At 36.4% G+C, this 27,590-nt stretch overlaps 1 protein-coding gene across 4 annotated transcripts; it reads left to right on the top strand.

Annotated features, from left to right (window-relative positions):
• The first annotated feature begins 496 nt into the window (after positions 1–496).
• On the top strand, positions 497–25,808 carry HPGD (15-hydroxyprostaglandin dehydrogenase). 4 transcript variants are annotated; one of them, XM_082051362.1, is made up of 7 exons: positions 497–666; positions 819–942; positions 4,926–5,032; positions 13,710–13,806; positions 21,655–21,731; positions 23,660–23,823; positions 24,921–25,808. In XM_082051362.1, the coding sequence occupies exons 1-7, from the start codon at positions 574–576 to the stop codon at positions 25,057–25,059; spliced, it is 801 nt and encodes a 266-aa protein (XP_081907488.1). In that variant the 5' UTR covers positions 497–573; the 3' UTR covers positions 25,060–25,808. The 4 variants fall into 4 exon arrangements, with proteins under 4 accessions (XP_081907488.1, XP_081907489.1, XP_081907490.1 ...); XM_082051363.1 differs by lacking the exon at positions 24,921–25,808 and adding an exon at positions 22,568–22,704 and having other exon boundaries at positions 23,660–23,795; XM_082051364.1 differs by lacking the exon at positions 23,660–23,823.
• Positions 25,809–27,590: the final 1,782 nt, after the last annotated feature.

Here is a 27,590-nt window from a genome sequence, read left to right as displayed (position 1 = left end):
AAAAAGGCTCTATGTTTGTTTTTTTTCCGAGCCTGAACTTTTTTTTCAATTTCTTACCCCGCTGCTCACACAGCTTGGGCCAAGCAAAACGCACAAAGCCTTGGGAGCTGCCAAGAACCCTTATCAAAGTTTGTAGCGGCTTCTCACGCGATTTATGGAGGCGCAAAGACTCTTCCTTCCCTCTGAGGGGAGCTGTACCTGCCCCGGGACCCCTTCCCTGGGGGCCGCTGGGAGAGGGCCGGTCCTCACCAGGAAGCCTGGGGGGGTCTGAAGAGGGGATGAAGCTGGTGTCTTCGCTGGCCCTTGATCGCTGGGGTTCGTCGAGGCACTTGGGATAACGATTTAGTGACCTACTCCGCCCCTGCTCCCCCCACCCAGGCGGCTCCGGGAGGCTCTCGGGCACAGGAGAGGGGAGCGGGGGGAAATGAGCCGCGGCGGCGGCAGGAGGAGGAGGGAAGGAGGGAGGGCAAGAGGGAGGGAACGAAGGAAGGAGGGAGGAAACCGGGCAGGTGACACCGCGCTAGGTTGCTCCGGCTCGGCGGGCGAGGGGCTGGCGGCAGCAGCGCGGCCACCATGCATGTCAATGGGAAGGTGGCTCTGGTCACTGGCGGGGCCCAGGGCATCGGTAGGGCTTTCGTCCAGGCGCTGCTGTGCAAGGGCGCGAAGGTAAGCCCGAGAAGCGCCCCCTCCGCCTCCCGCCTCTCCCCTCCGGCCCCTGCCCGCCGGCGCGGGGCGGCGGCAGTCCCCTGGGCTCGGCTCGGGAGCCGTCCGTCTGTCTGTCCCTCCGCCGCTCAGCCTCTCCCTCCCTCCCCGTCCAGGTAGCCCTCCTGGACCGCAACTCCGAGGCCGGGCAGGAGAGCAAGGCAGCCCTGGACGAGCAGTTCGAAGGGCAGAGGACGGTGTTCATCCAGTGCGACGTTACGGACCAGGAGCAGCTGAGAGGTAAGAAGGAAACGGCCAGCGCTGAGCTCCGGCTTAACATGCAGCAACCTGAGCGAGCCCGGGCTGCTGCACCAATACGTGTGCAATTAGGGTTTCTGGAGGACAGCCTACTCCCAACCGCTTCTGACAGTGACTCAAAAAGGATTTGTTTCTGAACCTGCAGATGTGAAATGTTACTACCAACATGTGTCTATTTCGCCGCGTTACTTGGCACATCGTAAAGAAAAGGCAAAGAAATAATTTCCATTGACTGCTGCGTGTTATATTTTTGCATGAAAGCCTCTGCAGAAGATAATTGTTGTTTTATGAGTAATATATATAAACTTTAAAACACAGACTTGCTTTTTATGAGGTTTCAGTGCAGATTCCAAGTTGCATTCTCTCAGCACAGGAGTAATAAATTCTGCTCTGGGTTGCAGTGCTCTTTCCATACAGCACACATACTTTCAATGTGTGCTGCTGTCATTGAAAGCAGAATGGGCAAAAGATGGCACACTGCTTTATCGCATTGTTAACGATAGGTTGATAACATTTTGCGCACATTTTGCAGATGCAGAGAATGGCAAGGAGATTCCCTTGTGTATGATTTGCATTTATGTTTTCACTTAGTTAATAAATCATGTTCCCTACTGAGTTCTTAGAGTATCATATAATGTTGATGTACCCTTCACAACATTTCTTAGCAAACACATCACTTCATCAAAGTTTCATTATTAAAGGGATACATTCATAGGTAGTGACTCTGGTTCAGATTTGGACATTACTTTTGTCAGTGCCCTTTCCTCAGATTCATTTATGTCAGGCTGGATGTGGACATTTTTAGTTCTGCTTTTATTCATAACACTTTACTGACCACTTTCTCAACAGTGGTGATTGAGCATATCCATTCCTCTTTCAGAAAACATGGCAGCTAGTCCAGAATTCAGCAACGTTGTGACCTACTCTGAGCTAGCGTGATTATGCCTAATTTCAAACATTTACATTGTCTGTCTGTGAGTGAGATGCTGGACTTTAAATTTGAGAGTTGCTCTGATCAGCAAACAAAGATTTTATCAGCAAGGTTGATTATTGACTTTTTCTCCAAGTGGGAGGAGTAACCTGGGAGCAAGAAAAAGCATCCAAGGGGTAGGAATAGCATGTGCTGCAGCATGAGTGTCACCCCAGTGTCCTTTCCTCCTCTCTTCAATGACAGGCTAGTGCAGGACCAACAAGGTGTGCACTAGGAACTGGAGTGAGCAGGACAGGGCAGCAAGGGAGGTTTTTGAACCAAGTTCATAGGAAAAGAGCAATTAGAGTAGGATCAGAATGGGCTCTCACAAGGAGCAAGAACAGGAAGCTGCTGCTTATGCTTCTCTGATACTGCATTATTCATACTGCAGGTTTCTTAGTGTAAATTCGCAATCGTGTCTTACAATCCTTTGAGGTTTGTAGGATATTTTTTAGTGTTTTGTTGTTGTGGTGGTGTTTTGTTGGTTTTTTGGTTGTTTGTTGTTTTGTTTTTGGGTTTTTTTTCCTGCTTTATTTTCCTATTTTTTCACTTGTAATTGCAAGCTACCACTTCATAAACTTAGATTAATTTCACTCCTAGTGTTTAAAGTTCTTAGTGGATATGTCAAGTCCTGTACTTGCTTTTTATGTTAAAGGTCATGGGCGTGAAGTTCCTCTTATTTTAACTTTAGTCTTTTTGATATGAAATAAGTCACAGTCCTAGAACTACTGTCTGTAGGAACATAAAGCTTATGAGTAGGAAATCGGCTGCTTAATATACTTTCATGTCTTGCCTGTGCTTTTTTTCTCTTTCACACAGTCCTCCACAAAAACCTCCTATCTTGTCCCACTTTTGAAAAATCATACATTTACTTTTGCTTTTCATGAATATTTAGGAAGGTCACATATAACTGGTGTTTATACTTACTTCCAACTGATTTTCTTACTTTTTCTTTAAAATGGATCCTTCTCCTCATTTTTTATTTTTCTTCATTCAATTTTTTATGATCATCTGCTTTTAATTTTTATGATTCCATAAGCACTAACAAGAGTGTAATGTAAACACAGAATTATTCTACATTCAAAAAGGGAATAAAAAGTCAGTTTACACTCTGTGGGTGATAACTTCACTAACAATTTACAATGAGATTCTTCTTTTTGTGGGTAGGTAACATGTGGGATTACTGTAGGGAGGTAAACTTTTACCAGAAATATTCCAAATTTGGTAGTCATTCTATTTTAACATAGATATGCAAAGAACTGAAAAGCATTTAGCTCTTTTCTCAATGTGTATACTAGAAAACTACAATTAGTCAGGACTGTGTGAATTTCATAAACAAATAATTGGCAAAAATACTATTATCCATGGTGGATAAGGTTGGTGAAAGATGCTACTTAGAGAAGGCTTAAAAGAGGATTGGAGACTGAGCTTCTGAAATGTGGAAGCTAATTGAGGACCCAAATTGTATTTATTTTGCTCATTGAAACTCAGGTAAATAATCAGTTCTGCTCCTAATAAAGCCAAAGGTTTTCATTTGCACTTGCTGATGCAGAATTGGAATGATGAGAAGTGACTGAAGAGTTAAGTTGAGAAACCAGAGAATGAATTAGAAACAAACATAACAAAAGCCAAAAAGGCAGATGGCCAAAAATAATGGCTTTAGTAATATTAAAATAAAATTTGAATATGGACTAAGAATATTAGAAAAATCTGTACAGTAGAGGCAGCTGGACAAATAAAACCTTTCCCACCAGCTGCCCAGCTCTTGTTCTGATGACAAGATGATGACTGTGATGGACCTACAGCATTCAGGCAAAGAAAGGCTGTAACAGTACCGACCATCTGGTGCAAGAAAAAAAAGTCTGTAAACCCCTGCAACTGCTGCAAAAAAAAGGTAGATATCTCAAAGCTGCTGCTATGCTCCTGATTGGCACTAATAGCCAAAGGCTAAAGATCAGAGAATTATGATGGTCCTGGGATCACTTTTTGGTGAAGTGGTCTCATTAAGGCCTGTCAAGCATAATTTCAGTGTACTTAAAATACTCTAGATTTTCAGTCAGTCACAAAACAATGTTTTTTTAAAATAATATTGGGGGCTGGTGTCTTGGTTTACATTACAATAAATATTTAACGAGGAGGAACAATATTTGGAGGGAAAAACAAACAATCTATGTCAGATAACATCTGCAGTCATGGAAACTCTCAGTCTGGAATGAACATCTGGAGGTCATCTCATCCAACTATCCTGTCAAAGCAGAGCCAGCTTAGATGAGTTTGCTCATCACTATGACATCATCATGGTTTTCCATACACATCTTTTATCTTAGTTAGAACACTGTCACATGGGAGAACACAATGTCATTGTGGAAGTTTTCCAGTTCTTTATTTTGAAATTCTTTGGAAGACAGGACACTGTTTTTATCAACAGAAGGAAAAAGATTTGAATTTGAGAAACACATTATTAAAGTTACCTGACAAGTAAGATGTATAACAATTTATTCACAAATGGATAAATTTAAACAAGACTTACGATGAAATATTTGTAGTTGAAATATTTGTATTAGTCACTGAATAAGAATTGCGTTCTCAGGTTAAAATCTGAAAATTGTTCTGAACACATGAAGCTTTTATTTCTAATTTAAAATAGATGGTGGCAAATCTTGAATTCACCACTATATCACACTGTTAAAAATTAAGCTATAAATTATAAATATATATAGTTAGGGTGCCAAACATCCTGTTTAATGCAAAATGTATAGGTGTTAAGAACTTTCATTATCAGGCATTATAAAACTAAATTAAAAGGTGAATATTGTATCTTAATCCCTTCAGTTTTCCTGAATATGTATAATATCGGTGAACGGTTAGATAAAGAATTTAATTTCAAGTTGCTCATTAGTGGTTAAAACAGTGAAGACATTTTGGTATACTAATAAAATTCGTATGCATGCATTCTATTTTTATATCTTACTTTCACCCTTGGCTCTTACATTAGGTTCTTTCAAAAAAGTAATTGAGCATTTTGGAAGGCTGGATATTGTGGTTAATAATGCTGGAGTGAACAACGAGAAGGACTGGGAAAGCACCATACAAATTAACTTGGTAAGCATTATCTCCTTTCAAAAGTTCATACTTCAAAATGTAATGCTGTAACACACTTAACAGCCCTTGGCTTTTCAGTGTGTGCCATTTGACAGCAAATGAATTATTGGTTTGGTAAACACAGCTATTGAAACAATAACCATGTAACTGCATATGTACTGACCAATCAATGTGTGTGTGCGCTGTGTCCTTTAAGTTGTGTAAAGGTACTTGGGTTAGCACCAGACAACATTCTCTTTCTATAAAACCCAATGCAATCCGAGGTAAGTGTAACAATTTGGCGCCCAAAGTGGTAGAGCTGCATCTACAGGAGGCCAGTTTGTTCATATGAATGTTCTAGAACATTTTATTTAGTTGTGAGACTCAGCTGGCCTGCATTAGAGAGTAAGATATCATTTATTGGTATTACAAGAGAACTTGTTGAACCAAGACCTCCACATGTTCTTCATCAATGAAGTGGGTACATTTAATATAGGCCATTTCACCACCATCACTGGTAGAAAGCACACCACTTCAGGGCACTTACTTGCTAAAACCCAGTACATTCAACAAGCCTGTAAAATTTATTTTCAAGCAGACTGTTACCACTTCTTTATTATCTCGTATCTCTGGATGAGACCATAATATGTTTCTCAGTGAAATTTAATTTAGAGTACATTGTTAGGAGATCTAAACTCCAAAGAAAAGACCAGCTTTCTGGGCTAATAAAATTCTGACCAGCTTGTATTTTACCACCTGTGAAATTCTAATTCAATGGTGATTCAGCAAGTCACACCTGTGACCATACTTACAAAGTTTTATAATCCAAATTTGCAAAGAAAGTAGCAAAAGGAAGCTTAGAAGACTGCAGTGTGGAGTTTTCTCCAATCTGTCCTTTGGAATTTGTCAATGTGACAAATAAGCTCAGAATAAGAGAAGTAGAGGCTTGTTTTTGTCAAAAGTTTTAAGGACAAAGGTACCCGAGTCTTTGAATTCTAACATCTCCATGAAAACAAATTAACAAAAAAACCTCAGCACAAGTAACACAAGCTGTACATGAGGCAAGGTATAGAAAAATTAATGGGAAAATATGTATTTGAAATAAAAAAACTTATTTAATAATACATTTTTCTGATCCTTTATATGTGTCCAAAGTCAAATTTGCTTATTCTTAGAAGGGACTGAACTGAGACCACAGATGAAAATTTCCACAATAAGATACATATATTTGTTCAATTTCATTTTCTTTACATCTTCTTTAAGATTTATCTACACATATTTTTTCCTCCCTCTTTCATTTCTAAAGTACTCTGGCAAATTAGACATCAGGAAACTTCATATTGTGAAGTAACAGCAAGTGTGACGTCCTCAGTGCTATGTATCATCAATATCTATTAATACAGATCAATTGAATTTGAAATAAGACTTTACCTGTATTCTAGATGAGTTCTCTCTCTTTATATTTATGCCTGGTTTAACACAGGATATAAATTACTGTAGGCAGTCATCCACCTGTCAAATTTGCAAGCACAGATACTTAGTCATCACCAGAAAAATTGAAGCCCATGCGAGAAATGCATTTGTCTGTGATTCACATTTAAATTGAGCTCAAAAAATGAAGGCATTTCTGATAAGAAGATCTTGAATATATTTGAAGTCCAGGTAAATAACTTAAAGTGATGTCCAAACAACTTTTCAATGCCAAGATATTTAAACAGCAGGCATTGAGAACCTCCTTCTATTATTCTTTTTGTCAAGCAATAGAGAAACTGGAATCCAAGTCTTACAAATCTATGAAGCCACTGCTCCTAAAAACTAAAAAAGAAAAAAATAAAGAGGATGATTATATAGTTTATACAAAACATGTATGAAATACATGGTTTTAAAATGTCTCTCCTTCCTCAACATTGGACATTTTAAGTATCCCTTGTATTACCCCCAAGAAATAGGAGTAACTTCTATGGCTACACATCTTGATAAACATCATGCAAATACTTTCTACTTAAAAAAAACAAAACAAACAAACAAAAAAAAACCCCTTTACTTGCCAGTCCTTAATTTACTGATATCATTTATATATTGATGCAACAAATATTCCCTGCCCCAGTTTAAAGTACAAAGTGCAAAAGTAGAGCAGTACAGAAAAAGATAAATCAAAACAAACACATACAGGGTGTGTTCTTTATGGCTGAAACATTCACAGAACTGGCTGGTCTTTGGGAACACTTTCAAAGGAAGGCAAGGAAATTCTCTGACAACACTGCCTAAGAAACCATAAGGAGAAGAAATGAAGAAGCAGGTTCAAAGAGTGGAACTTAACTCAGAAGGAAAAGGAGGGAATAAAATGCAATTCCTACTTGTATCCACTACAGTTTCCTGAGACTGAGAAAAGACAGCTTGATAAATATGACAGGGGGGAAGTATCATCTGCTAAAAAGAGATTTCTATTGCAGTGCTTTCCCCATTTCACTGTATTTTGTGCTAAACAACATCCACCTTTTTATTACTTTATTAATATTTCTATTAACCTTTGTAGTTAAGTATTCCAGCAATGCCATCCATTCCTCATCTCAAAACTCCAAAGCTGATAGTGTTGACTTGATCATCATCAGGTTGATCCATAGCAGCTTCAACTACTCATAGTTATACAAAGGTACGCTCATGTTATTATGGTATTATGGTACACAAAAAAAAAAAAAAAGATATGGGCAACCATACAGGAGTTTCTTTTCAAATGGATATTACCTGTGTAGTTTTAGAGTCTACACACACACATACCCATGCACAGAACAGCACAAGGTTATATGACACATACATTCTTATCAAGAGTCCTACCTACAGTCCTCCAGCTTGACAAGAACAATGTTTCTTGTATTCAGCTTCGTAAGAACTTGTGCCTGAAGAATCCAAAAAATCTGACTTTTTTCTCTTTGAGTCTCCACATTTTTATGAGTCTGGAATATATGTTAGATAAAAATAATTTGATGTTCTAAGAAGCTTCCCTAGTTTCATCTTGTGTTGATGATGTAGGCTTTCTGGAACCACTGTCATTATAGTCCCTGCTATAATGACAGTATCTTTTATCTTTACAAATTCACTTAGCACATTTTACACTAAGAGAATCCCAAAATTTACTCAGAGGTTCCTTTTATACGCTTACATCAGAGGTTTCCGAAAACTGACATAGGTTGCAATATACAGTTAAATGTAGCAGTACTGGTATCACATACACTTACATTTTAAATATTGCCTGAATGAAAGGTACAGCAGCATTTTACATAACAATTTGGCTAAGCACTTGACATAGCAATTTTCTTAAGCCAACAAATTAATTATTTTGTGGGTATGTTTAAACCAATAGGGCAACAAAGATGATTAAGGTTGTGGAGCATCTCCCTTATGAGGAAAGGCTGAGGGAGCTGGGGCTCTTTAGCTTGGAGGAGACTGAGGGTTGACTTCATTAATGTTTACAGATATATAAAAGGTGAGTGTCACAAGGATGGAGCCAGGCTCTTCTCGGTGACAGCCAGTGATAGGACAAGGGGTAATGGGTTCAAATTGAAACACAAGAGGTTCCACTTAAATTTGAGAAGAAACTTCTTCTCAGTAGGGTGACAGAACACTGGAACAGGCTGCCCAGGGAGGCTGTGGAGTCTCCTACTCTGGAGACATTCAAAACCCTCCCGGACACCTTCCTGTGTAACCTCATCCAGGTGTTCCTGCCCTGAAAGGGGGATTGGACTAGATGATCTTTTGAGGTCCCTTCCAATCCCTAACATTCTGTGATTCTGTAATTTCCAAAACAAAATTAAATAGACTCATTAAAGAATTTGACAGAAAAATCACTCTGCTCTCCTGTTTATGTGATGATTTTGCACATTTTAACACATTATTCTGTCAAAACTTTAAATTGCAGGCCTTAACTTGGGCATGTCAAAAACAAACAAACAAATGTAACCCACAACAACAAAAAAAACACAATAACAAGAAAAAACCCCACACAGTCATATGGGATCCAATTATTTAAAAGTTGCCAAAGAAACAGAATTGAAATGCAGACATAAAATTTGTTCAGGTGCATGACAGTCTCATCCTTCATTACCAGGCAAAATGTGGCAGTACTCAACAGTTCCAAATTTTTGCATTTTTCATGGGTTTGAATAATTTATTTCCATAAATGACAAAGGTAACAAGTTTCTCTGAATTTAGAAAACTCTTTTTCTAATATGAAGTCTACCTAACTCATGGTTTGTCCCTGCAAAATACTTAGATTGATACTACAGAGAAAAGAATGCAACACTGTATATATGTGTGGCTCTGTTCAATATAGCTTTTGGTGAAACAAATGTTCCAGCAACTAGCAAACCTTGGAAAATCAACTCATCAGTAAGGAACTGTTCCTCAAAAGGACAACTAATGTCTCAGCAGAAACCGGAAGGGTAACTAGGCAAACTTCAGAAATGATTCATTTTATTTGTTTTTGGGACAAAGATTTAATGATAATCACAAGGTTGTTCCATTGCGCAAGCCATGAAGCAGATGCCTTGGGAGTATGCTGCAACCTGCTTCTGGTCCATACACCTTGCTCTCCTTTCCCAGTGTACCAGAAGAAATGACAAGGACTAAACTTTCATCCCAAAATAATGTTACCAGGATACATAGCTGAATTCAGCACCTGGGAATTGCTACCAGGTCCCACAGCACAGCGAGAGGCAAGCACTGATTCTTTATGCAAACAACAGAGAAAGAAAACAAAACAAACAGTGCTATCTGTAGAAGACAAAATAGCAGAGGTAACTAGTTTACCAAGTTTGCATTCTAAGACAACCAGAAATACACCAACTCTGCTGTTCAATGGCTTAGTTGCTTATTCTTCAACATAATTCAATGTCAGAAAGAGGACTGACTGCCTAGGAAGAGATGTGGCCACCAAAAAGTGAGAAATACCACTTACCTTGAAATAAGCGGCACAAGGGCCAATCCTCTAAATGCATAAAGAAGCCTGTAAGTATAATTATAATTATTTTTGTTGTTCATATTGCACTAGAAAGGACACAGACTTACCTTAATTGCACAGCAAGTCATTGAACTTCTTAGCTTACAGTTTTAAAGTAACCAATGTTGAAGTATAATGAAAAGCAAATTTCTTTGTACTAAGACCGACTTAAGACCAGCTACGCAAAATGCAATACTATTCCTGTGTCCTTCAGGAATATGGGGAGCGGGAAGTAAAGAAGACTGCACAGTAAATAACTAAAATATAGTATATCACTCCCACATTGTACAAAAGCTACTGATTTCTAGAAAATGAACAAATCCTGCTGCACGTACCTTTATGCCTCTCTCTCCTGAGGGTTCTTGTTTTCTACAGTTTGAGATGGAAATTCAAACTCAAGATCTTGCAATTTCTTTTCATATAGCAAGTAAACTAACCTATACATAGGACTGCCAAGGGACTTGCATACTTGCTACAACCTGTTTGCTTCCTAGAAAATCTGCATTAAAAAAAAAATCAGTCCCACCTCCCTGACCAACAGTAAAATCCTATAATTTTCCACAGATATCACTGGCAGCACTTAGTTTCAGACTTTTGAAGTTCATCTTTCACAGTTCATAAAGTACTTTGAAATGTTTCCTTATAGATAGCCATCAGTTTACAACATCACAGTATGAAAGTCAAATGATCTTGGGTCAAATTCCAGCTCTGTGCTAACCTGCTTTATGAAACCACAAGTCAATGGCTCTTTCATTTATTTTTTGTTCAGAATCCCTAGCACTGAACTAGATTAGCTCAGAAACCTACATATAATGTTAGGACTGATTACTGATTACTATTTTGTTATTTCAAAGGAATTCATATAGCCTTATCACTTTGATAAAAATAAGGTAGTCATCTTCAGCTCTGAAGGAATGCAGATATAGTTTCTCAGCATGAAATATTACAGCGCATAAGGAGACAGAAGAAGTATCAGACAAAAGTGTCAAGGGAAACCTTATTAAATAAGTATAAGAAACTGTGTCAGTTTGAACATCTGCCTTGAAACACTATAAAAAAAGCACTATGCACTAAATTACTTCCAAAGCAATTGCCACATACAAAGGATGACATCTAATGATGTTCTGGGCACCATCATTGAAGAACATTTTTTTTTCTTTTGTAATAGAGCAAGTTAAAATGAAACACAGAGTATGAAAATTGACTTACAGATGTAATGTTGGAACACAAGAATATTGTTCAACACTGGCTAACACTGGTATCTAATGCCAGAAAAAAAAAAAAAAATTAGATCTCTATTGAAGACTTGGTGTCTTCTTAGAATCAGAGTGTCAATATATGATTTCTTTCAGAACAACACAATTAATTGTATTAATACAACTAATATGATAAATTTTGTAAGTTTGGTTTCTGATTTTGACACTGATGCCTAAATTGCCATTTAGTGATTTGTTAAATAAGTTACTGATTACTGATATGATACATCCAAAAACAACTGCAAATGCTTTGAGTATTGGCACAATACTTTCCAGGACATGTGAGAGAAATCACACTTAGTTTGGTATTTTACAAGCCACGGAAGATGGTTCTTTGGAAATTTTCTGTTAAAATTTAATCAATAGCATTCTTTTGATATTAATCAACACATTTTTAAAAGTATGTCACTTAAGAGAAAACTTTCCAGGAGAGGAAAAAAAACCAACACAACAACAACAACAAACACAAACCAAACAAACACAACAAAACCAACAAACAAACACACCAAAAAACTCCCACAATATTTTAATGGGAATTTTTGTTTAAGAAAACTGTAAAATGTTATTTCATAATTTTCAACTATTCATATTTTGTGATTTTTTTTTACATTATTCCAGGAAATTGTTATACTGAAAATACAATGATATTAAAAATATCACATAAAACATTGCAACTATAGAAAATGAAAAAAAGCTGAGTATTCATTGAAATTCCGAAGGAAACATAATAATGAGGCATGAAGTGGTTGTATCTCTGTCAATGGGCAGCTTATTTCATGTTACTTGAGCAACAAACAAGCAGTATTAATGAAGTAGGACATGCAGTCTTCCAAATCTGACTTATGTCATAACCAATAAGCGCAAAGGGCAACTGAACTTGAATTAGTTCTTATACTTTATGTTTTATAACAAGTATGTCTAAAACTATCAGCTACCAAAAACGAAATGTAAAACATGTCTTTAAATTATTCCAATTTTGGTTTGGGAATTTAGATAGTGGTAGAAAAATACTTAACATTCTCATTTTAAAAGCTTTTTCTTTCCAGTACACCTAGCCACTGTCCATTAGATTTTAATCATATACACTTTAAACACTTTTTTTTTTTTTTAAACAGTGCGGTTTTTATTACTTTGGGAGATTTCCTTTTCCATGATTCACAATTCTGTATACCTTCCCTGACCAAAACTCTCATTGAAATAATTGTGTGTGGACATGAACATATATATAGGGCCACTTCATGTTTTGAACATCTTAATTTATTTGGGTCAAATAAATAGCAATAAACAGTAATAAAATAGAGTTCTGATTTAAAAACTGAAATATTTCCGTAAAAATAAAAGTAACTCATTACATATGTTCATTTTAAGTAGAAATTGTAAACCAAATGTGAACTGACTGGAGAGACCTAACATAAATCAGTAAATAATTATGAAATTCATCACTAATGCAGTAATATTGCAACATTTCACTAAAGTTCGTATCTCCCACCAGCAGCACTGTCTGCTTTCTATTAGCTCTTGTTAAAGTCTGCTAAAGTGACTTACTCCCCGGGAAAGACTCAACCACTTGATTCATTTGGGAGGCTGATAACCACAGGCTCAGTGTATCTTTAAGCATCTTAGTTTAAATGTCTGAAGTTTGGTGAGATAAATCCCAGCAGAAGTTCTGACTGCAGAAGGGTTCAAAAAACAGATCTTAAGGAATCAAGTTTATATGGGCCTCCGTAAAATTTTCTTCCTCAAAGATCTTCCTTAAAAAAAAAATCACATGCTGCAGCTAATATTATGGTAACACCATGTTTCACACCTTTTCAAATGCTTTTGTACCTTGTCTGTATTTGTCTGTTTGGGTTAACCTTTTTTTGAGAGGAATGGTAAAATTCCAGTAACTTCTGTCAGAACATTATATGGATTTTTAATATCTCAGGACCAGAAACGTAGCATATAACTCAAACCTAAAAAGGGATCTCATGCCTTGAGCCAAATGGAGTTACAAGTGTTAGAGTTATCTTCAGATTCAGTCTGTACATTTTTTATAATGTAGAGCAGTTTGTCTCAATAAAAACATTGGAAACTCTATCAGTTCATACACCACTTACATCCTCAGATAAATTGTTGTTCAATCTTTAAATTGTTTTCTTATTCTGGGTTTCAATTCCTTCATTAGCATTTATTTCACATTGTAATATTTTAGTTTGATTATTGATATCTTAATAAGAAATATAATTAATCTGTTATTATTTCTATGCATTGCAGTTGTGCTTCTGGAGTTACTGAGTTGCTTTGCTATAGGATGTCATCCCTGTTCATAATCTTCCAAGTATAAAAAAGATCACTGCTAAAGAAATACAGGTTCTAGACCCCACAATTAAAGAAATATTCAGATTTTAGGACCACAAAAGAAACATATTATTTATATGAACATCCCTTTCCTCCCCTATATCAGACATCTGTGATTAGAGGAACCTACCTCGGCCTAGAATACATGGGAAAAGGAAATGGAGGCAATGGAGGAGTAATTATTAATATCTCATCTTTGGCAGGTAAGAATATTTTCCGTATAAAGACTTTCTACTCACTGGTTCATTTCTGAAATAAATTAATCATACGGATCAGTCACACTTCTTCTTTCTTATGGCTCTTCCCTGTTTATTCCCATTTCAACCTGATTTTCACCATAACAACCAAAGTAATATCAAAGGACCACAACTTCCATTTGCCTTTTAAAACTCACTTAAAGAAAAACTTTCCTAGTAATTTTCCTAACCCGTCAGTCTCATATTTGATAATCTTGAGTTTGATGTAAATAGGTCTTTTTCAGGTTTCAGTACAGCCACTGCCACACATTGAGCAAAACCTAACTAGCCTCAATTCATTATGCTTTTTCAACACTATTCAATAACACAGATGAATTAAAAAAAAAAATATTTACACCACACTGTGTGTAAGAAACAAAGTCTAATGTATATATCTAATTTTAATTCAGGGTTACATTAAATCTGATTAATTTTTATATTATAAACTATTTATATGGCATTAAAAAAGAAAATCAGATAATCTTTTTCCACAGAAAGCAAGGAAGCAGTAGCAGGTCTTCCATTCAAGTCCATAGGAGAACAGCTGTAGGAATATTTAAGATTAGACTGTAACTACTGTGTTAATGAAGATTGTCACACACCAACCTTGTCCATTTTCCAAGTGCTCTCAGATGTGATCTGCCTCTGCTGAAGAAGTCATAAAATTAACACTCATATTTTGCTGAGCTTAAGACAACACATCCTTTGCTCACTACTTATCTATGCTATAATTGTATTTCATTTTATTGGCATAAAAATAGAATTATAAGTTTTCTAAGTCAGGATTCTTGCTGTTCAGTTTTGAGGTAGAATCCTTTTCCCTTTTCTGTTGCTATGCATGTTGCAGTGACTGGGTTCACAATAAAAAAGCAGAACTGTAAAGGAAATGGTAAATAGAGAACAATGTCACCTGAAGCCCTTCCTCAAAAAATTGTAGAGAAATGCTTGCATTCTCTCTTGTTTGCTTGAAAAGTTTGTTCTCTCTTGCTACTGCCATAATGTCTGGGAAAAATAATTCATGTGCTGGTTTACACTTGGATTGTCAGTGCTTTCTTCAGGATCCATGCAGAATACCAAACAATAGTAATTTTACTCTGGGGTATCCTTATGTGTTCAAACAGAAAAAAAGCCAGTTAGAAAGCAGGGGCCATAATTTCTGCATGTGAATGGGGATTAGTGCTCAATAGGTGTGAATGTTCTGAGTACTATTAAAATCTCCTGACAGCCTTGGCTTTTGTGATGATGTCCAGTTCACCCTATTGACATAACGCATGTGATTCTTGAGGATCTGACTTAATATACACACATGCCTCAAATGAGCGAGGAGTCCACTATTTAAAGTCGCCATGTACCTCTAAGTCAGAACTTGCAATGCTGCACATTGTCTCCTGATGCCAGTAAGTTTATCTCCATTGGCTCAGATGGACATTGTGGTGGAAGCAAATTAACTTGAAGGAAACTGCTACTGCAGTACAAGGGTTCATCAACACAGGTAAAAGATTAAACATTTTCACAGAAGTGCAGATGCCCATGCAGTGCTTAAGAAAGGGCAGCGGTAGCAAGTAGTTTCTGTTTTGAACTAGTCTCGAAAACAAAATAATTTTGATCTTCAGACCTAAGAGCTTGACTTTTCTTGGTTTGGTAAGACATTATAAGAGCCATTTTAATTATTTTATTAAAATTTGCATTTATTTACTTAAGTTTTTTAACATCAACATTGTGCCATAATTATTGTGGGAAACTGTCAAAAACAAAGTGTTCTTCGCTTTGTTTCCTGTTACATGTTTGTATTTATCAATTGTTTCCAAGGTCAAAAGAAAAAAACACATTAGAAAAGCTGACATACAGTAATTTTTATTGTTTATTTATTTACTACTATTTGTGCTTTGTGACTCTAATTCTCCTTTCCAGTCTGAAGGTCTAAGTCCTGCAGTTTATTCCATACACAAAAGGCAAGCTACCACTGGCTTGTTTAACATTCTCTTCTAGTGTTTTCTCAGAGCTAGCTTCTGTTGATCATTAAACTTTTGAGTGGTTTTGATCCCCCCGTCCAAGTCCTCTATAAGATTTTATCAGATATACTCTGCAGAAAGTAAATATCCTTATGTCTTGCTGAGCAGTAAGAAGAGTTATACTTAGTGCTTACGTAACATTCAATAATATTTGCTTTACCCACTAATTAGTTTCCAGTTCTTCACCATGGGAATTTTGCCAAAGATCTGAACTAGGGACAGAATCAAGTCTTGCTGTTTTATATTTATTAACACCCACGTAACTACTTAAATGCTTCCTACGAAGTAGATGCTTAAAGTGTTCATTCAGCTGGATGAAAGCCAGAGCGTCCACCCTTTCTTTCCAGTATTAAATCTTCCTTTCTTTAATGTCTCCACAAGACAGAACTAAATAAGAAAGGGAGAGAAATAAGTAAGGACATGTAGCAAGCACTGGAATCCTAATCCACCACATGTCAAAGCTATAAAACTTTCTTAATTTTATGGGATTTATGCATTCATATCAAGAGGAAGTAATGCTGCTAAACAACTGAGATAACGGGAAATGTGTTTTACTGCCAACTTGCCCCCATAACAGGTAATGCCAATGGCTGCAGGTTTTTGCATTGTAATAAACTTCATTTCAAATTTAAAGGGTAAAACATTCTGAAATTTCTTCTGTAGGAAGCTATGTACATTCATTTTAATTTTGTTTAACAGAATAGTTACAAGCCACAGAAAAAGCATATAAAACTGAATTCAACTCCTGAGATTATTTACGTAACTAAACTTGGCATTGTCTCTTACCTTTTGGTGGCTGGTACTTATACACTTTATTAAGCAAGAGGAAAAGAGTATTCATGTGTGTCATGCAGTTTTGTTTTGATAGCCTTCATGCTTTCAATAAAGTATTCTGTAAAACTGAATTTGTATCTATCTGGATTCCAGCAGATTTAAAAAAAAAATCAAAGTATTTGTAGAGTGCTTAAAAACTAGTAAAATCTTTAGTATCAGATCATGCTAGCTTTTTATGAGAGGTTGTTCAACGTGTAGTGTATTTGGATACCTTTCTGCTATACAGCCATATCAGTGGCTTAATTACACTGAACTTCAAGCCCTCAAGCTCCACAAGCAGCCAGTTTGTCCTCCTCCTATAGAAAGCTTTAGACAAAATAAATAAAGTATTCCTCACAGCAAACAGGCTTCTTTAGGACCTGATCTTATATATATGTATGTATATATATATATAACAAGAACAAAACTCAGCATATGGTTAACATCACTGGATAAAGGCAAGACTTCATCACAGTGATACAGTGGAGCAAACATGTAAATGGCTGCACAGCTGGCACCTTCAGTTCAGCATCATGAAAAAGCTTCTGTTGTCTCCTCTTTGTAAAAAAAAAGAAGATCCTGAGCAGAATCCACAGAAATTAGATCAGAAAATTTAGAAACTAGTCTCATGAGACTTCAGTTCACTGTTAAAAAATTTCATAGAAATGACACAGCTTAGAATTTTTGCTAGGATTTCTGTGTCTCCTCTGTTTTGACACAGATCACAGCATTGTAACTGTACTCCCGCCCTATTCTGAAGAATGAGAGAATCAGTTCTCTCATCACTCTGTAGGACTATCAGTCCCCTAACTCATTTCCCTAGCTACTTCTTCAAAAGAAGCTTTATCCTTCAAAGAACATTGTAAGCGTATTCCATACTGTTTATCTATACTTTTGCCTAAGGGCAACAAAGAAAATTTCTGTAATGTGGTTTGGAAAGATGTCTAATTTAAATAAATATGGTTAAATCTTGTGATGTTATTTATTTTTAAGTATTCTATATGTTGCAACAGTCTTTGGTTAAGTATATTTTATAAAACAAACCTAAAATAGAAAGGAAAACAAATTACTCTGGTGATACTTTCCAACATATGAAGGAACACACTTTTGCTTTGCTTTTAAATACGTTCCATTGGTTTGCCAAGACTTACCTTTCAGCATTTTCACATATCTTTTTCACAGAGAAAGAAAATTGAGAGTTTTAGGATGCCACATGGTACTGTGATTATCACATTAGTGAGAGAAAATTGAAATATTTTAATAGAATATTTAAATGTTTAAATAGTGAATGTATTTGTCTTAAGTATAACTGAGAATAAAGCTTAATCACTGCATAGTCATAGTGTGGAAGCACTGCTTTCTGATGAGCCCAAAGCCTCCATGAGATCAACAGCCATGTTAGAAAATAGACTTCACACACATACAAACATGAAGAGTACTGTTCCAAGAATTAATGAAACTTAAAGATACTATCAAACAGAAATTACATTTGTCTCAAGGTGCCTAACAGTGCACCCATGGAGAAAACAGAGGGTGGAAAGGTCATCTAAAAGCTAATAAATCTTACAGAAGGAAAGAGACTTATGCAAGTCTCTGAGGGCTATGTTTTCAGCGGAAAAGCATACGTAGGGTAAAAATGCTTAGTTCTTTATTCATCAAAGCTCTTCAGTGGACTGAAAGGAAATAGTGGTTTCAACAAAGTTTACTGATACAATTCAAGTTTATTGATACAATCCTCCACGACTAATTTCTCGAAATGTGGATTTTGAAACTATTGAACATGATTGTAGCAGTTGTAGTGAGAAGCCTGACACCACTTCTCAAATGGTAGAGTGGTGTTGACACTGTAACAGTAAGGGGACTAGAGTATAACCAGGGGCAAGAGCTGTCTTGGTCAACCTGCCAGGTGCTGAGAAAAACAAAAAAGAGCACAGTTAACACCGACACACAGAATTACTGCTGGTCCACTTGATCTGGTTTTGGTAAACCAAAGGGCACCTTCAGTCATCAGGAAATCATTTGCAATTCACCAACAAGTTCTTGATGAAGATCATTTGTGAGGAGAAGGAAGATTCCTGTCCCCTTTCATATAACTGTTCAGTGATGCATCAACACCCAGAGAGAGGAAAATCTAGGTACAGTTTCCTCCCCTTGCTAAAAGAAATTGAAAATTACTTGTATTGCTTTGCAGGAGTATGCTGCCCCATCATCATTCATTTGAACATCCTCCCATTCCTCCCCACCTTGCTTTGTGTATAATGTTCTCCAGCCTGTTTTCTCATCTTTCCACTTTACATAAGATAATTAACTAATCACGGGAGCAGCAAACAGAATCCAGATTTTCTAACAAATTAGTACCTTAACTAGTATGCTGCAAACTCATCTTTGCTCACTGCTTGAATAAGTACACAGGCAGAGCAGGATCAGTGTCACACAGTGGTTGATCCCAAAACAAGTGCTAGCGGAGCACCTAGGACACACTGCCAACAGCCAGAGGTTCCACACTCCCTGAGGCAGGGGAGTGCCTCAGAGATGGAAATCCCGCACAACGGTGCTGAATACCCAACTCAGGAAAAAAAGTGAGACAGGACTGTCATTATTTTGGGTGAAGGATGTTAGAGCTAGTCTTCATTGCTGCTCCTTTGGCTGAAAGTGAGTCAAACTGATTTCTTCTTGGTTCTCCGTTTTATCAAAAATAATAATTTCAGTTAGAAAAGAACTGGGTATAATGCTTTGATTTAAAAAAAAAAAAAAAGTTATTTATTCTTCCCTTCCTGCCTAGTCATTCCTACTGTCTTTTGACATTCAAGTAAGTCTTTGAACCGTATTCCACTTCATTATTGTGAGCTGTGCCCTTCCTTTGTTTACTTTTTTTCTTGACTTTGTTTCTCTTCTCTCTCAAGTAACAAGTAATTTTTCTTACTATGTTTAAAAAAGAAATAAAATTCCCCCTCTGTGTTTCCCAGGAGATTTTGTCTTTCGTTGTTTTGGTTTGGGGTTGTGTTTTTTTTTTTTTTCTTTAAAACAAGTAAAACTACTTAGGAGTTTAAAAAAATAGTATCATAATATTCCAATACTCCAATTTTTCCAATTATTTGAAGAATGGTGATGACCATCCAAAGTCACCAGAGAATGTGTTGCTATCACAACCCAGAGGAGGCAACACAAAAAACATTTTTCATGAAGCAAGTTCTCAATCAGAAGCATAACACATTTTCCAAGTTAAGCAGATAAATACAAGTTCAAGAGAACAACCAGCCACGAGGTTAAGTCGTTCATTTCCCATGAAAATGTGAAAAATGGAAAAACACATCTGAGTGGTTAATTGGGGTGACTTCCATTAGAATCAAACATTAATGCATCAAAATCAGAATCCGGTTTTCCAATATTGCATTTGGGATCACAGACGATTTTTATCCTCTGCCTTTAGGATGGGCTGTGGTTTGCTGTTCACAAGACCCTAGCTTTCATGTGGAACTACAGCATCCACAAGTTCCAGCTCAGCTGTCATTGAATAGTGGAATTTGTTGGCATAATGGGCAGAAACATATATAAAACCATGATCTGTCGTCTCTTTTTGACCAGCTTTCTGCCATCAAACTCAGTCTTCCTACAATTAAGTTCTTAATTTTGCTCTAAAAACTCTGTTCTCTCTTCTTGATCTACTATAAATGATGATTTTATGCTCTTCCACTCCTACCATAAAGGTTTGCAATATTAACAGTCATTTTTCTTTTTGTTTCTTCTTTTCCTTACAGAGGATAGCAATGATAATATACAGGAGTGTTACCTCTTTTTCCAATTCCCTTCTAAAAATCTTCATCCTGGCTTTTTATTCCAGAACAGGGCCCTCTGTAGGAGGTACCATAGCATGAATTCCTTTTCAGCCAATCTAATTCAATCCAGAAAGTGCTTCAATAAGCTTTCCTATCCACATCTCTTACTTAATTTCTTTCTGCTCATTATCTGACACCTTCATCTTATCATTCAATTCACAGTGTTTACTCACTTATCTCTATTCTCTCTGTGCACTGAGGTCCTGCATTCACTTCTTAGTGCTTTTTCCATATGCTTATTGCAAAATGCCTTCCCTGTTTCATTTAAATCTTTAGGAAAATTATCACCTATGAAATTTTACCAGAGTAGTATTGTAAGTAAAATAAACTTTACAATGCCTCAGATGGTGCATCAAGGCGGAATTACTTTGTTTATAGTTGCTCATTTTAGCAAAAACCACTGTGCAAACAGTATGTATTTATTATAGTACTAATTACATTGTCAAGTAAATAAGCAGTAACAATATTGCCCAGGCAGATGTATAGGCTGACTGCTTTTCATTCAGCTGTGAAGCACACTCCTTCTTATTTCTCACATTAGTTCTAGGGGAAAAGTTTTTATCTGAGGCTGAGTTGTGTTTCTATTCCACAGAAGCAAGGGATTAAAATCAAACATTATATTTATGTTTTGATATATTATGAAGATAATACTAAATCAGTTACAGTAGTCAAAATGGATTTTGCTGTTTCCCTTAGATTTTCCCAAACTTCCTCCCTGAAATCACTGTAAATGATGGCAGGCATCCAGTTTATATAGCGGCAGCCAGAGTGTCAGCAATCAAAGTTTATCTGAAATACTTTACATACTTTATATACTTTAAATACTTTACTGGTTCATAGAAGACGGCTCAAAAACTCTCACCCTTCAATGTTTCTTCTACATCCTGTCCTTCATTTTAAGTAATCCTTTATAGATACAATTTTTAAGAGGAAAAGTTGTACTTTTTTTACTACTCTTATTATTCCTCCTCTTATTTTTATCCAACTCATATATTTTCTCAGATTACAAAATATAATTTACAAATTTTTACTAATTTGTTGCATCTCTATAATTGCATCACATATTTTTTACATTATGGACCTATAAGTGTGTTTAAGGTAATCATAAATAGGAGTACCCACCATCTTCATTCAGCTACCTTTTTATTTTAAAGGACTCATGCCTGCTGCATTCCAGCCTGTGTACTGTGCTACAAAGCATGGTGTAATTGGATTCACACGGTCAATAGCAGTAAGTACGTGTTTTTGAAAACAGTATCAGCAGCTCCTTGGGAACATGTGAAGTTTCTCATGTTCTCTTTCTATTGTCACCCAACTGGAACTACTTTTTTTTAAAGAAAACAATGTGTCTGAAGCAGTGGAGGTTCCATCCTTTCACAAAGGGAAGCCAAAGATGGAATAAGTAAGGCATGTATGTATTTATGACCAACTTGAGATTCTGTGAGAAAGATGTTGCAAAGGACAGTAGGAGTAGCTCAAAAGTACAATTCTTATCCAGGCTTTAAAAATATTTTTCACAACTCTGTCCCAGTCATTTAACATTATTTGTAAATCAGGTTGATGACTTTTTTTAATGATAAATATGCAATAAAGTATACAAAAATTTACTTGAACATGAAAATGTTTACCATTATTTATTCTTACCAGCTCCTAATAAGTTGAAAATGCAAAATGTCACATTCAGGATGGGACATGTTAGATGTTACTTAGCCATATAACATGTCTTAACCTCTGACTCCAAAAGTTTCTAGTTAAACTGAACAAGTAGGATGATAAAATAATTTGAAGGGAGCAAATGTTATTACACTCTCATAGGCTAAGTTTAAAGAAAGTCTACTCATATAAGCTTTCCAATCTAGTTTCCAGAATAAAGTACCTGAAATAATAAATTGGGTAGTTTATCCATACTTTACGCCCTCACCCCCCACTCAGCCAACTTATTTTTCAGATTAACCAAAACGGAATAGTATGGATAAGTGTTGCATATAACATATTAACCACAGCACAAACCTGACACCTGGTTTCCATTTTTGTTTTCTCATGATAACATAAACATCACCATCTAAGTTCAAAAATAAAGGGTCTGCTAGAAAATTAGAGGAAATACTGTCTCTGTGGAACATGAGAATGCCAAGGAGAAAAAGAATAACAACAGCAAATCACTATATTCGCCAGGAAAGGCAGTACAGCCTAGCACTTGGCAGGTATGATACAAAACATCTAGGACTTCAGTTTATTTTCTTCTCTGGACCAAAATGGCAGGCTACCATTATTTACATAATACTAGAAAGGATTCCTGTTAAATGCTAAAATAAATAGAATCAGTGTTGAACAATTACGGTTATTCCTGGATAGTTCATGTTTAGTTCGTAAGTTCTGTTTCATCACTAAGAAAGTTCATCCAGCATTAAACAAATGCCTGGATGTTGATCAGACTTGTTTGCTACACACATGCATTGGTAGCATTATGAATGAAGGGTCCTACCATTCCCAGAACAGTTTGTGCTGCTTGCTTTCGCCATGTTCCTGAACTGCTTCCTGAAAAAACTCCTGCCCCTTTCCTGGAGTTTACGGTGACTTTCCTGCAGGGATACTCAGTGAGAGTCATCCCCTGGCAGGTACAACAGAGCAGCTGGAGAGGTTTAATATTACAGTTCTAAGGGTAGAGACCAAATCCTATTTCTGTTGACATGAGGGAGGTAAATAACAATCTTGGAGTTAAATCATTATTTGATTTCAGATAGTTTTCTTTTAATAAGAAAGTTTCTATAAGATCTGAAGCATAAATTTGGGAGATATTTTTTACTTGCTTTTGCTTATGAGTCATATCATCAACCTAGAATACTGGAAATGACATGCCAAGAGCACTAATAGCAAACCTATTCAGAAAAAAAAACCTGCAAGGAAGGAGCAGTGTTGATTTCTTGTAGAATTGTTCTCCCAGCAAAACGAATGTTTCTTTCTAGTAATCTAGTACTATTACTAGAGAAAATGTGCTTCAAACTTAGTTGTTGAAACAAAACAATCAGTAGCAGCAAAATTTGCTTACTAGGCAAGGCTGAAGAGCACTTAGTGGTAAACCTCATTCTTTGAAATATGTCTTTAACAATACTGTTTCAAAATGTTGATGATGAATGTCTAACTCTTTCTCTTTTCTAGCTAGCTGCTAATATGGAAAACTACGGTGTGAGACTCAACACAATTTGTCCAGGATTTGTCAACACACCAATTCTTCAATCAATAGATAAAGAAGAGAATATGGGACAGTATTATTCATATAAGGATGAGATAAAAAATATGATGCAGTTCTATGGCGTGATGGAGTAAGTCAGATGGAGTGGTTTTTTGCCTTTTGTTAATGAAGAACACGCACACACAATAGCACTTCCAGCAAAATTAAAATAAAAGGGAAATGCTGCCTCATATGAAAGACTGTCAATGTGTTATCCTACATAGAATGAACAATGGCAGATATTTAAGGTTATTTTAAGAGTATCACCTACACAGTGATGTTTTCCCTTATGCATTCCCATTTTCCAGCAAAGTGCAAACCCAATTCCCAAATTAAAGATGCCGTATTAGTTTTTAATAACCCTTGGTGTGCTTTCATAAATTTGTTCAATCAAACACATTGTGAGATGGAGTATATAATTTATATCAAACTTCCACAAAATTTGGAAGTGAACCAAGATACAAATCAGACCAAGAACTGACAAAACTGGACTAAGTTCATAAGAGCACAGTAGCAATGATGATGGATCAGATCACAGAGTTACCCAGCCCATTATGGTATTGCCAACAAAGGCCAAAAGCAGCCAGCTAGGAAAGAGTGTGAGAACAAGACAAGTATAAAGTGATTTTTTTAGCACATTCTTGGTGTCTAGCAATTAGCTGCTCAGATACTTCTGCACAAAGGAAGTGGTATAACTGTGTTGTTTTGTCCACACTTTTTAATGCATAAAATATATTACACCTATTGACCACAACAAACTTCATGTGACAAAATTCTCCTTACACTAATTTGTATGTCAGTCCTGCTACAGAAACAGGATAAATCAACAGCTAAGAGCTGCAGAGCATTGTGTAAGGATTACTTCTGTCCATTGCCCTGACAGAGAAAACTTTGATAGGAAGCCCAGTGGTAGCTGGATGTCCACAGGGATTTTGCAGTAACTAGAGCAAACAAATGATGATTTGTAAAGTTGCCACTTTACATTGTATGTCCGGACTGAGGAGAGTGAATTTCTCTCCTGAAACACTCATACCATCTCTGCTTTTCTTGAAAATAAGTGTGTTCAAATACCAGATTGTTTAATTTTCAAGGTAGGTAGATTTACCTTGAGTTTCTTGTCTGTTTCACGTCTTCTATTACATCATGATTTTGAAAGTTTTGTTTTGTTTTGTTTTGTTTTTTTTACAGCCCATCAAGAATTGCTGAGGGACTGATAACAATAATTGAAGATGATACTCTAAATGGAGAAGTTATGAAGATTACAGCATCCCAAGGGATTCATTTTCAACAATACAACCAAACACCTTTTACAACATCAAAGAGATAAAGAATTGTTTTATGCTAATCATTTTTGACTTTTCTTAAATATTAAAAAATTTTGAAAGGAGCAATTTTTGGAAAAAAAAGGTTAGTGTTGTACCTAGAACAGTGACATTGTTCAGATATTCACATCCTAAAAATGAAGACATGGACAAGAAAATTTGGTGTGGGAAGAAGTTACCATCTTATTTTTATTCTATATGTACTAATAATACTATTTATTCAGTAGAATAAACAGACTGCTCTAAATACTTTTGATTATGTAGTAATAGCGACCAGTTTTTTCCTTCTGGTAGTTCTGATCTACATACTCCCAAGTGTATTTTGGTGGACCTGACTTACTTTGTATAATTCTTTTCACTGTCATAAGCATCTGCATATTTACATCTTTAACTTTTCAGAGCAGGAATTCAGTTTGACAAACTAGCACATAAATCTACCAATAAGGAGTTAAGAATTTACATTTTCTTAAGAAATGTAAAATAAAACAAGAGGCAAAATGTTCTTTCCTCATTTGTATATGCAACTGAATATGTTGCATATCACAGAAGTACAGATTTTTATCTTCTTGGATTTTAGCTATTTATAAAATAGTTCAGAAATATTTTTGTTTTCATATATATATATATGAATTTTCTCTCTCTGTATATATAAGGATGAAAACTTTGTCATTGATTGAAATATCTACTTGTTAAATCTCATTTTCTAAACCTTTAAATTTAATTTCTTGCCTTGATTGATTAAAACCTCTATTAAATCCAGAATAACCTGTGGGTTTTTTTCATGTTTTGTACATGTCCATTTTGGTACCATAATACATATCCTTAGATGGAGCGTGACATATAGGGACAACTAAAAGGAAAAATGAGCTTCCTTCCTCTTGGGCGCCACTGAACCTTCTGAATCCAGGTCAGCCCTCAGCTCCACTTATGAAACAAACCTTGGTACTCTGTGAATTACATGCCTGACAAAAATAAATTTTTTGCATGGTAATTTATTTAGGCTCACAACATAAGAAGTTTTAATAACTCCTGGGAAATCTGAGAAAAGTGAATGTATACCCTCCTGAGGAGTACTGACCTTAATTTCACCTATGTAAGGCTTGTTTTTCTCAGCACTGTAACTGAAAGAGTGGGAACATTATTCACTTTCCATGGAAGTCAGGGAATAATAAGACTGTGAGTAGAAGAAACGAAGCAGACACACATACCTTGAATTACTCATAATTCTCCCTCTGCCTCCATTTTTGGCTATGTTAACACTGTTTTTAAAGTCTATTTTGAATGCACACACAATGCTAGCCACACCATCAGCACCCCTGAAATCATCTGTATATCCCTCACGACTAACAACTGATTCGATTGTATTAATTTCTATTTTTGCGTAATCAAAATCAGAACATTTGCTAATACGTGACAGAGTAGTGCAAAAGATGTGGTGTAAATTTAAAGTCAGCATGCTGCTTTAGTTAGGTCCTACCACTGATAATCATCTACTTCTGCTTCTCTCCTTGTTAAGCAGTATTTCAATGTCCTTTATAAACAAGGGAAGGATTAATAATAATGACAGTATACACAAACCATGTAACTAGCAAGCACCACACTAAGATAACTCAGCAGCTTCTCTAAATAATGTACTTCAAATAACAATGGGAATAGTGTAAATTTCAGTATGTATATTGAGGATATATTGTTGTTTTGACTGCTTTTGTTCATCTCTACTCCTTGCTGCCCCAAAAGAAATACTTGTTCAACATGGAGAGTTGAGTACTGCATCCAGTTATGGGCTCCCCAGTTTAAGGACAAGGAACTACTGGAAGGAGTCCAGTGGAGGGCTACAAAGATGATTAGGGGTCTAGAGCATTTTTCTTATGAGGAGAGAGAGCTGAGTCTGTTCAGCCTGGAGAATAGAAGGCTGAGAGGGGATTTTATCAGTATCTCAAGGGTGGATGTTTCAGTGGTACCCAACGATAGGGTGAGACGCAACAGGCACAGACTGAAGCACAGGAGGTTCCATCTGAATATCAGGAAAAACTACTCTGAGGGTCCCAGAGCACTGGAACAGGCTGCCCAGAGAGGTTGTGAAGTCTCCTCTGGAGACGTTCAAAACCCACCTGGACACATTCCTGTGCAATCTACTCTAGGTGAACCTGCTTTAGCAGGTGGGTTGGACTAGATGATCTCCAGAAGTCCCTTCCAGCCTTAACCATTGTGATTCTGAGAGTTTTCCAAAGGATCGATGTAAGAATATACAATTTAAGAATGCTATTAATAACAGGTCAGAAGTCCAATACACACTTCATGGAGGAAGGAAGACACAAAGAAATGTAAAGTTAGTTAGAGCAAATCACTTTAGACATCATATAATTAGCTTGTAGTATTGCACTGGTACAAAATTCTAGTTCTGTGAAGAGAATGGATTCCATTTATGTGGGATATCAATAGTCACACAAGACAAAATTAGATTAATAAAATATACAATTAGACTTCAGGACACCTGGAAAATCTGAACCTATAACTGGGAAAGAATTAAAACGAG

This window comes from Streptopelia decaocto, assembly GCF_964273445.1.
Source record: "Streptopelia decaocto genome assembly, chromosome: 4".
Lineage (NCBI taxonomy): Eukaryota > Metazoa > Chordata > Aves > Columbiformes > Columbidae > Streptopelia > Streptopelia decaocto.
Note: the sequence above shows the minus strand (reverse complement) of the source record. Positions and strands in the feature narration are given on the sequence as shown.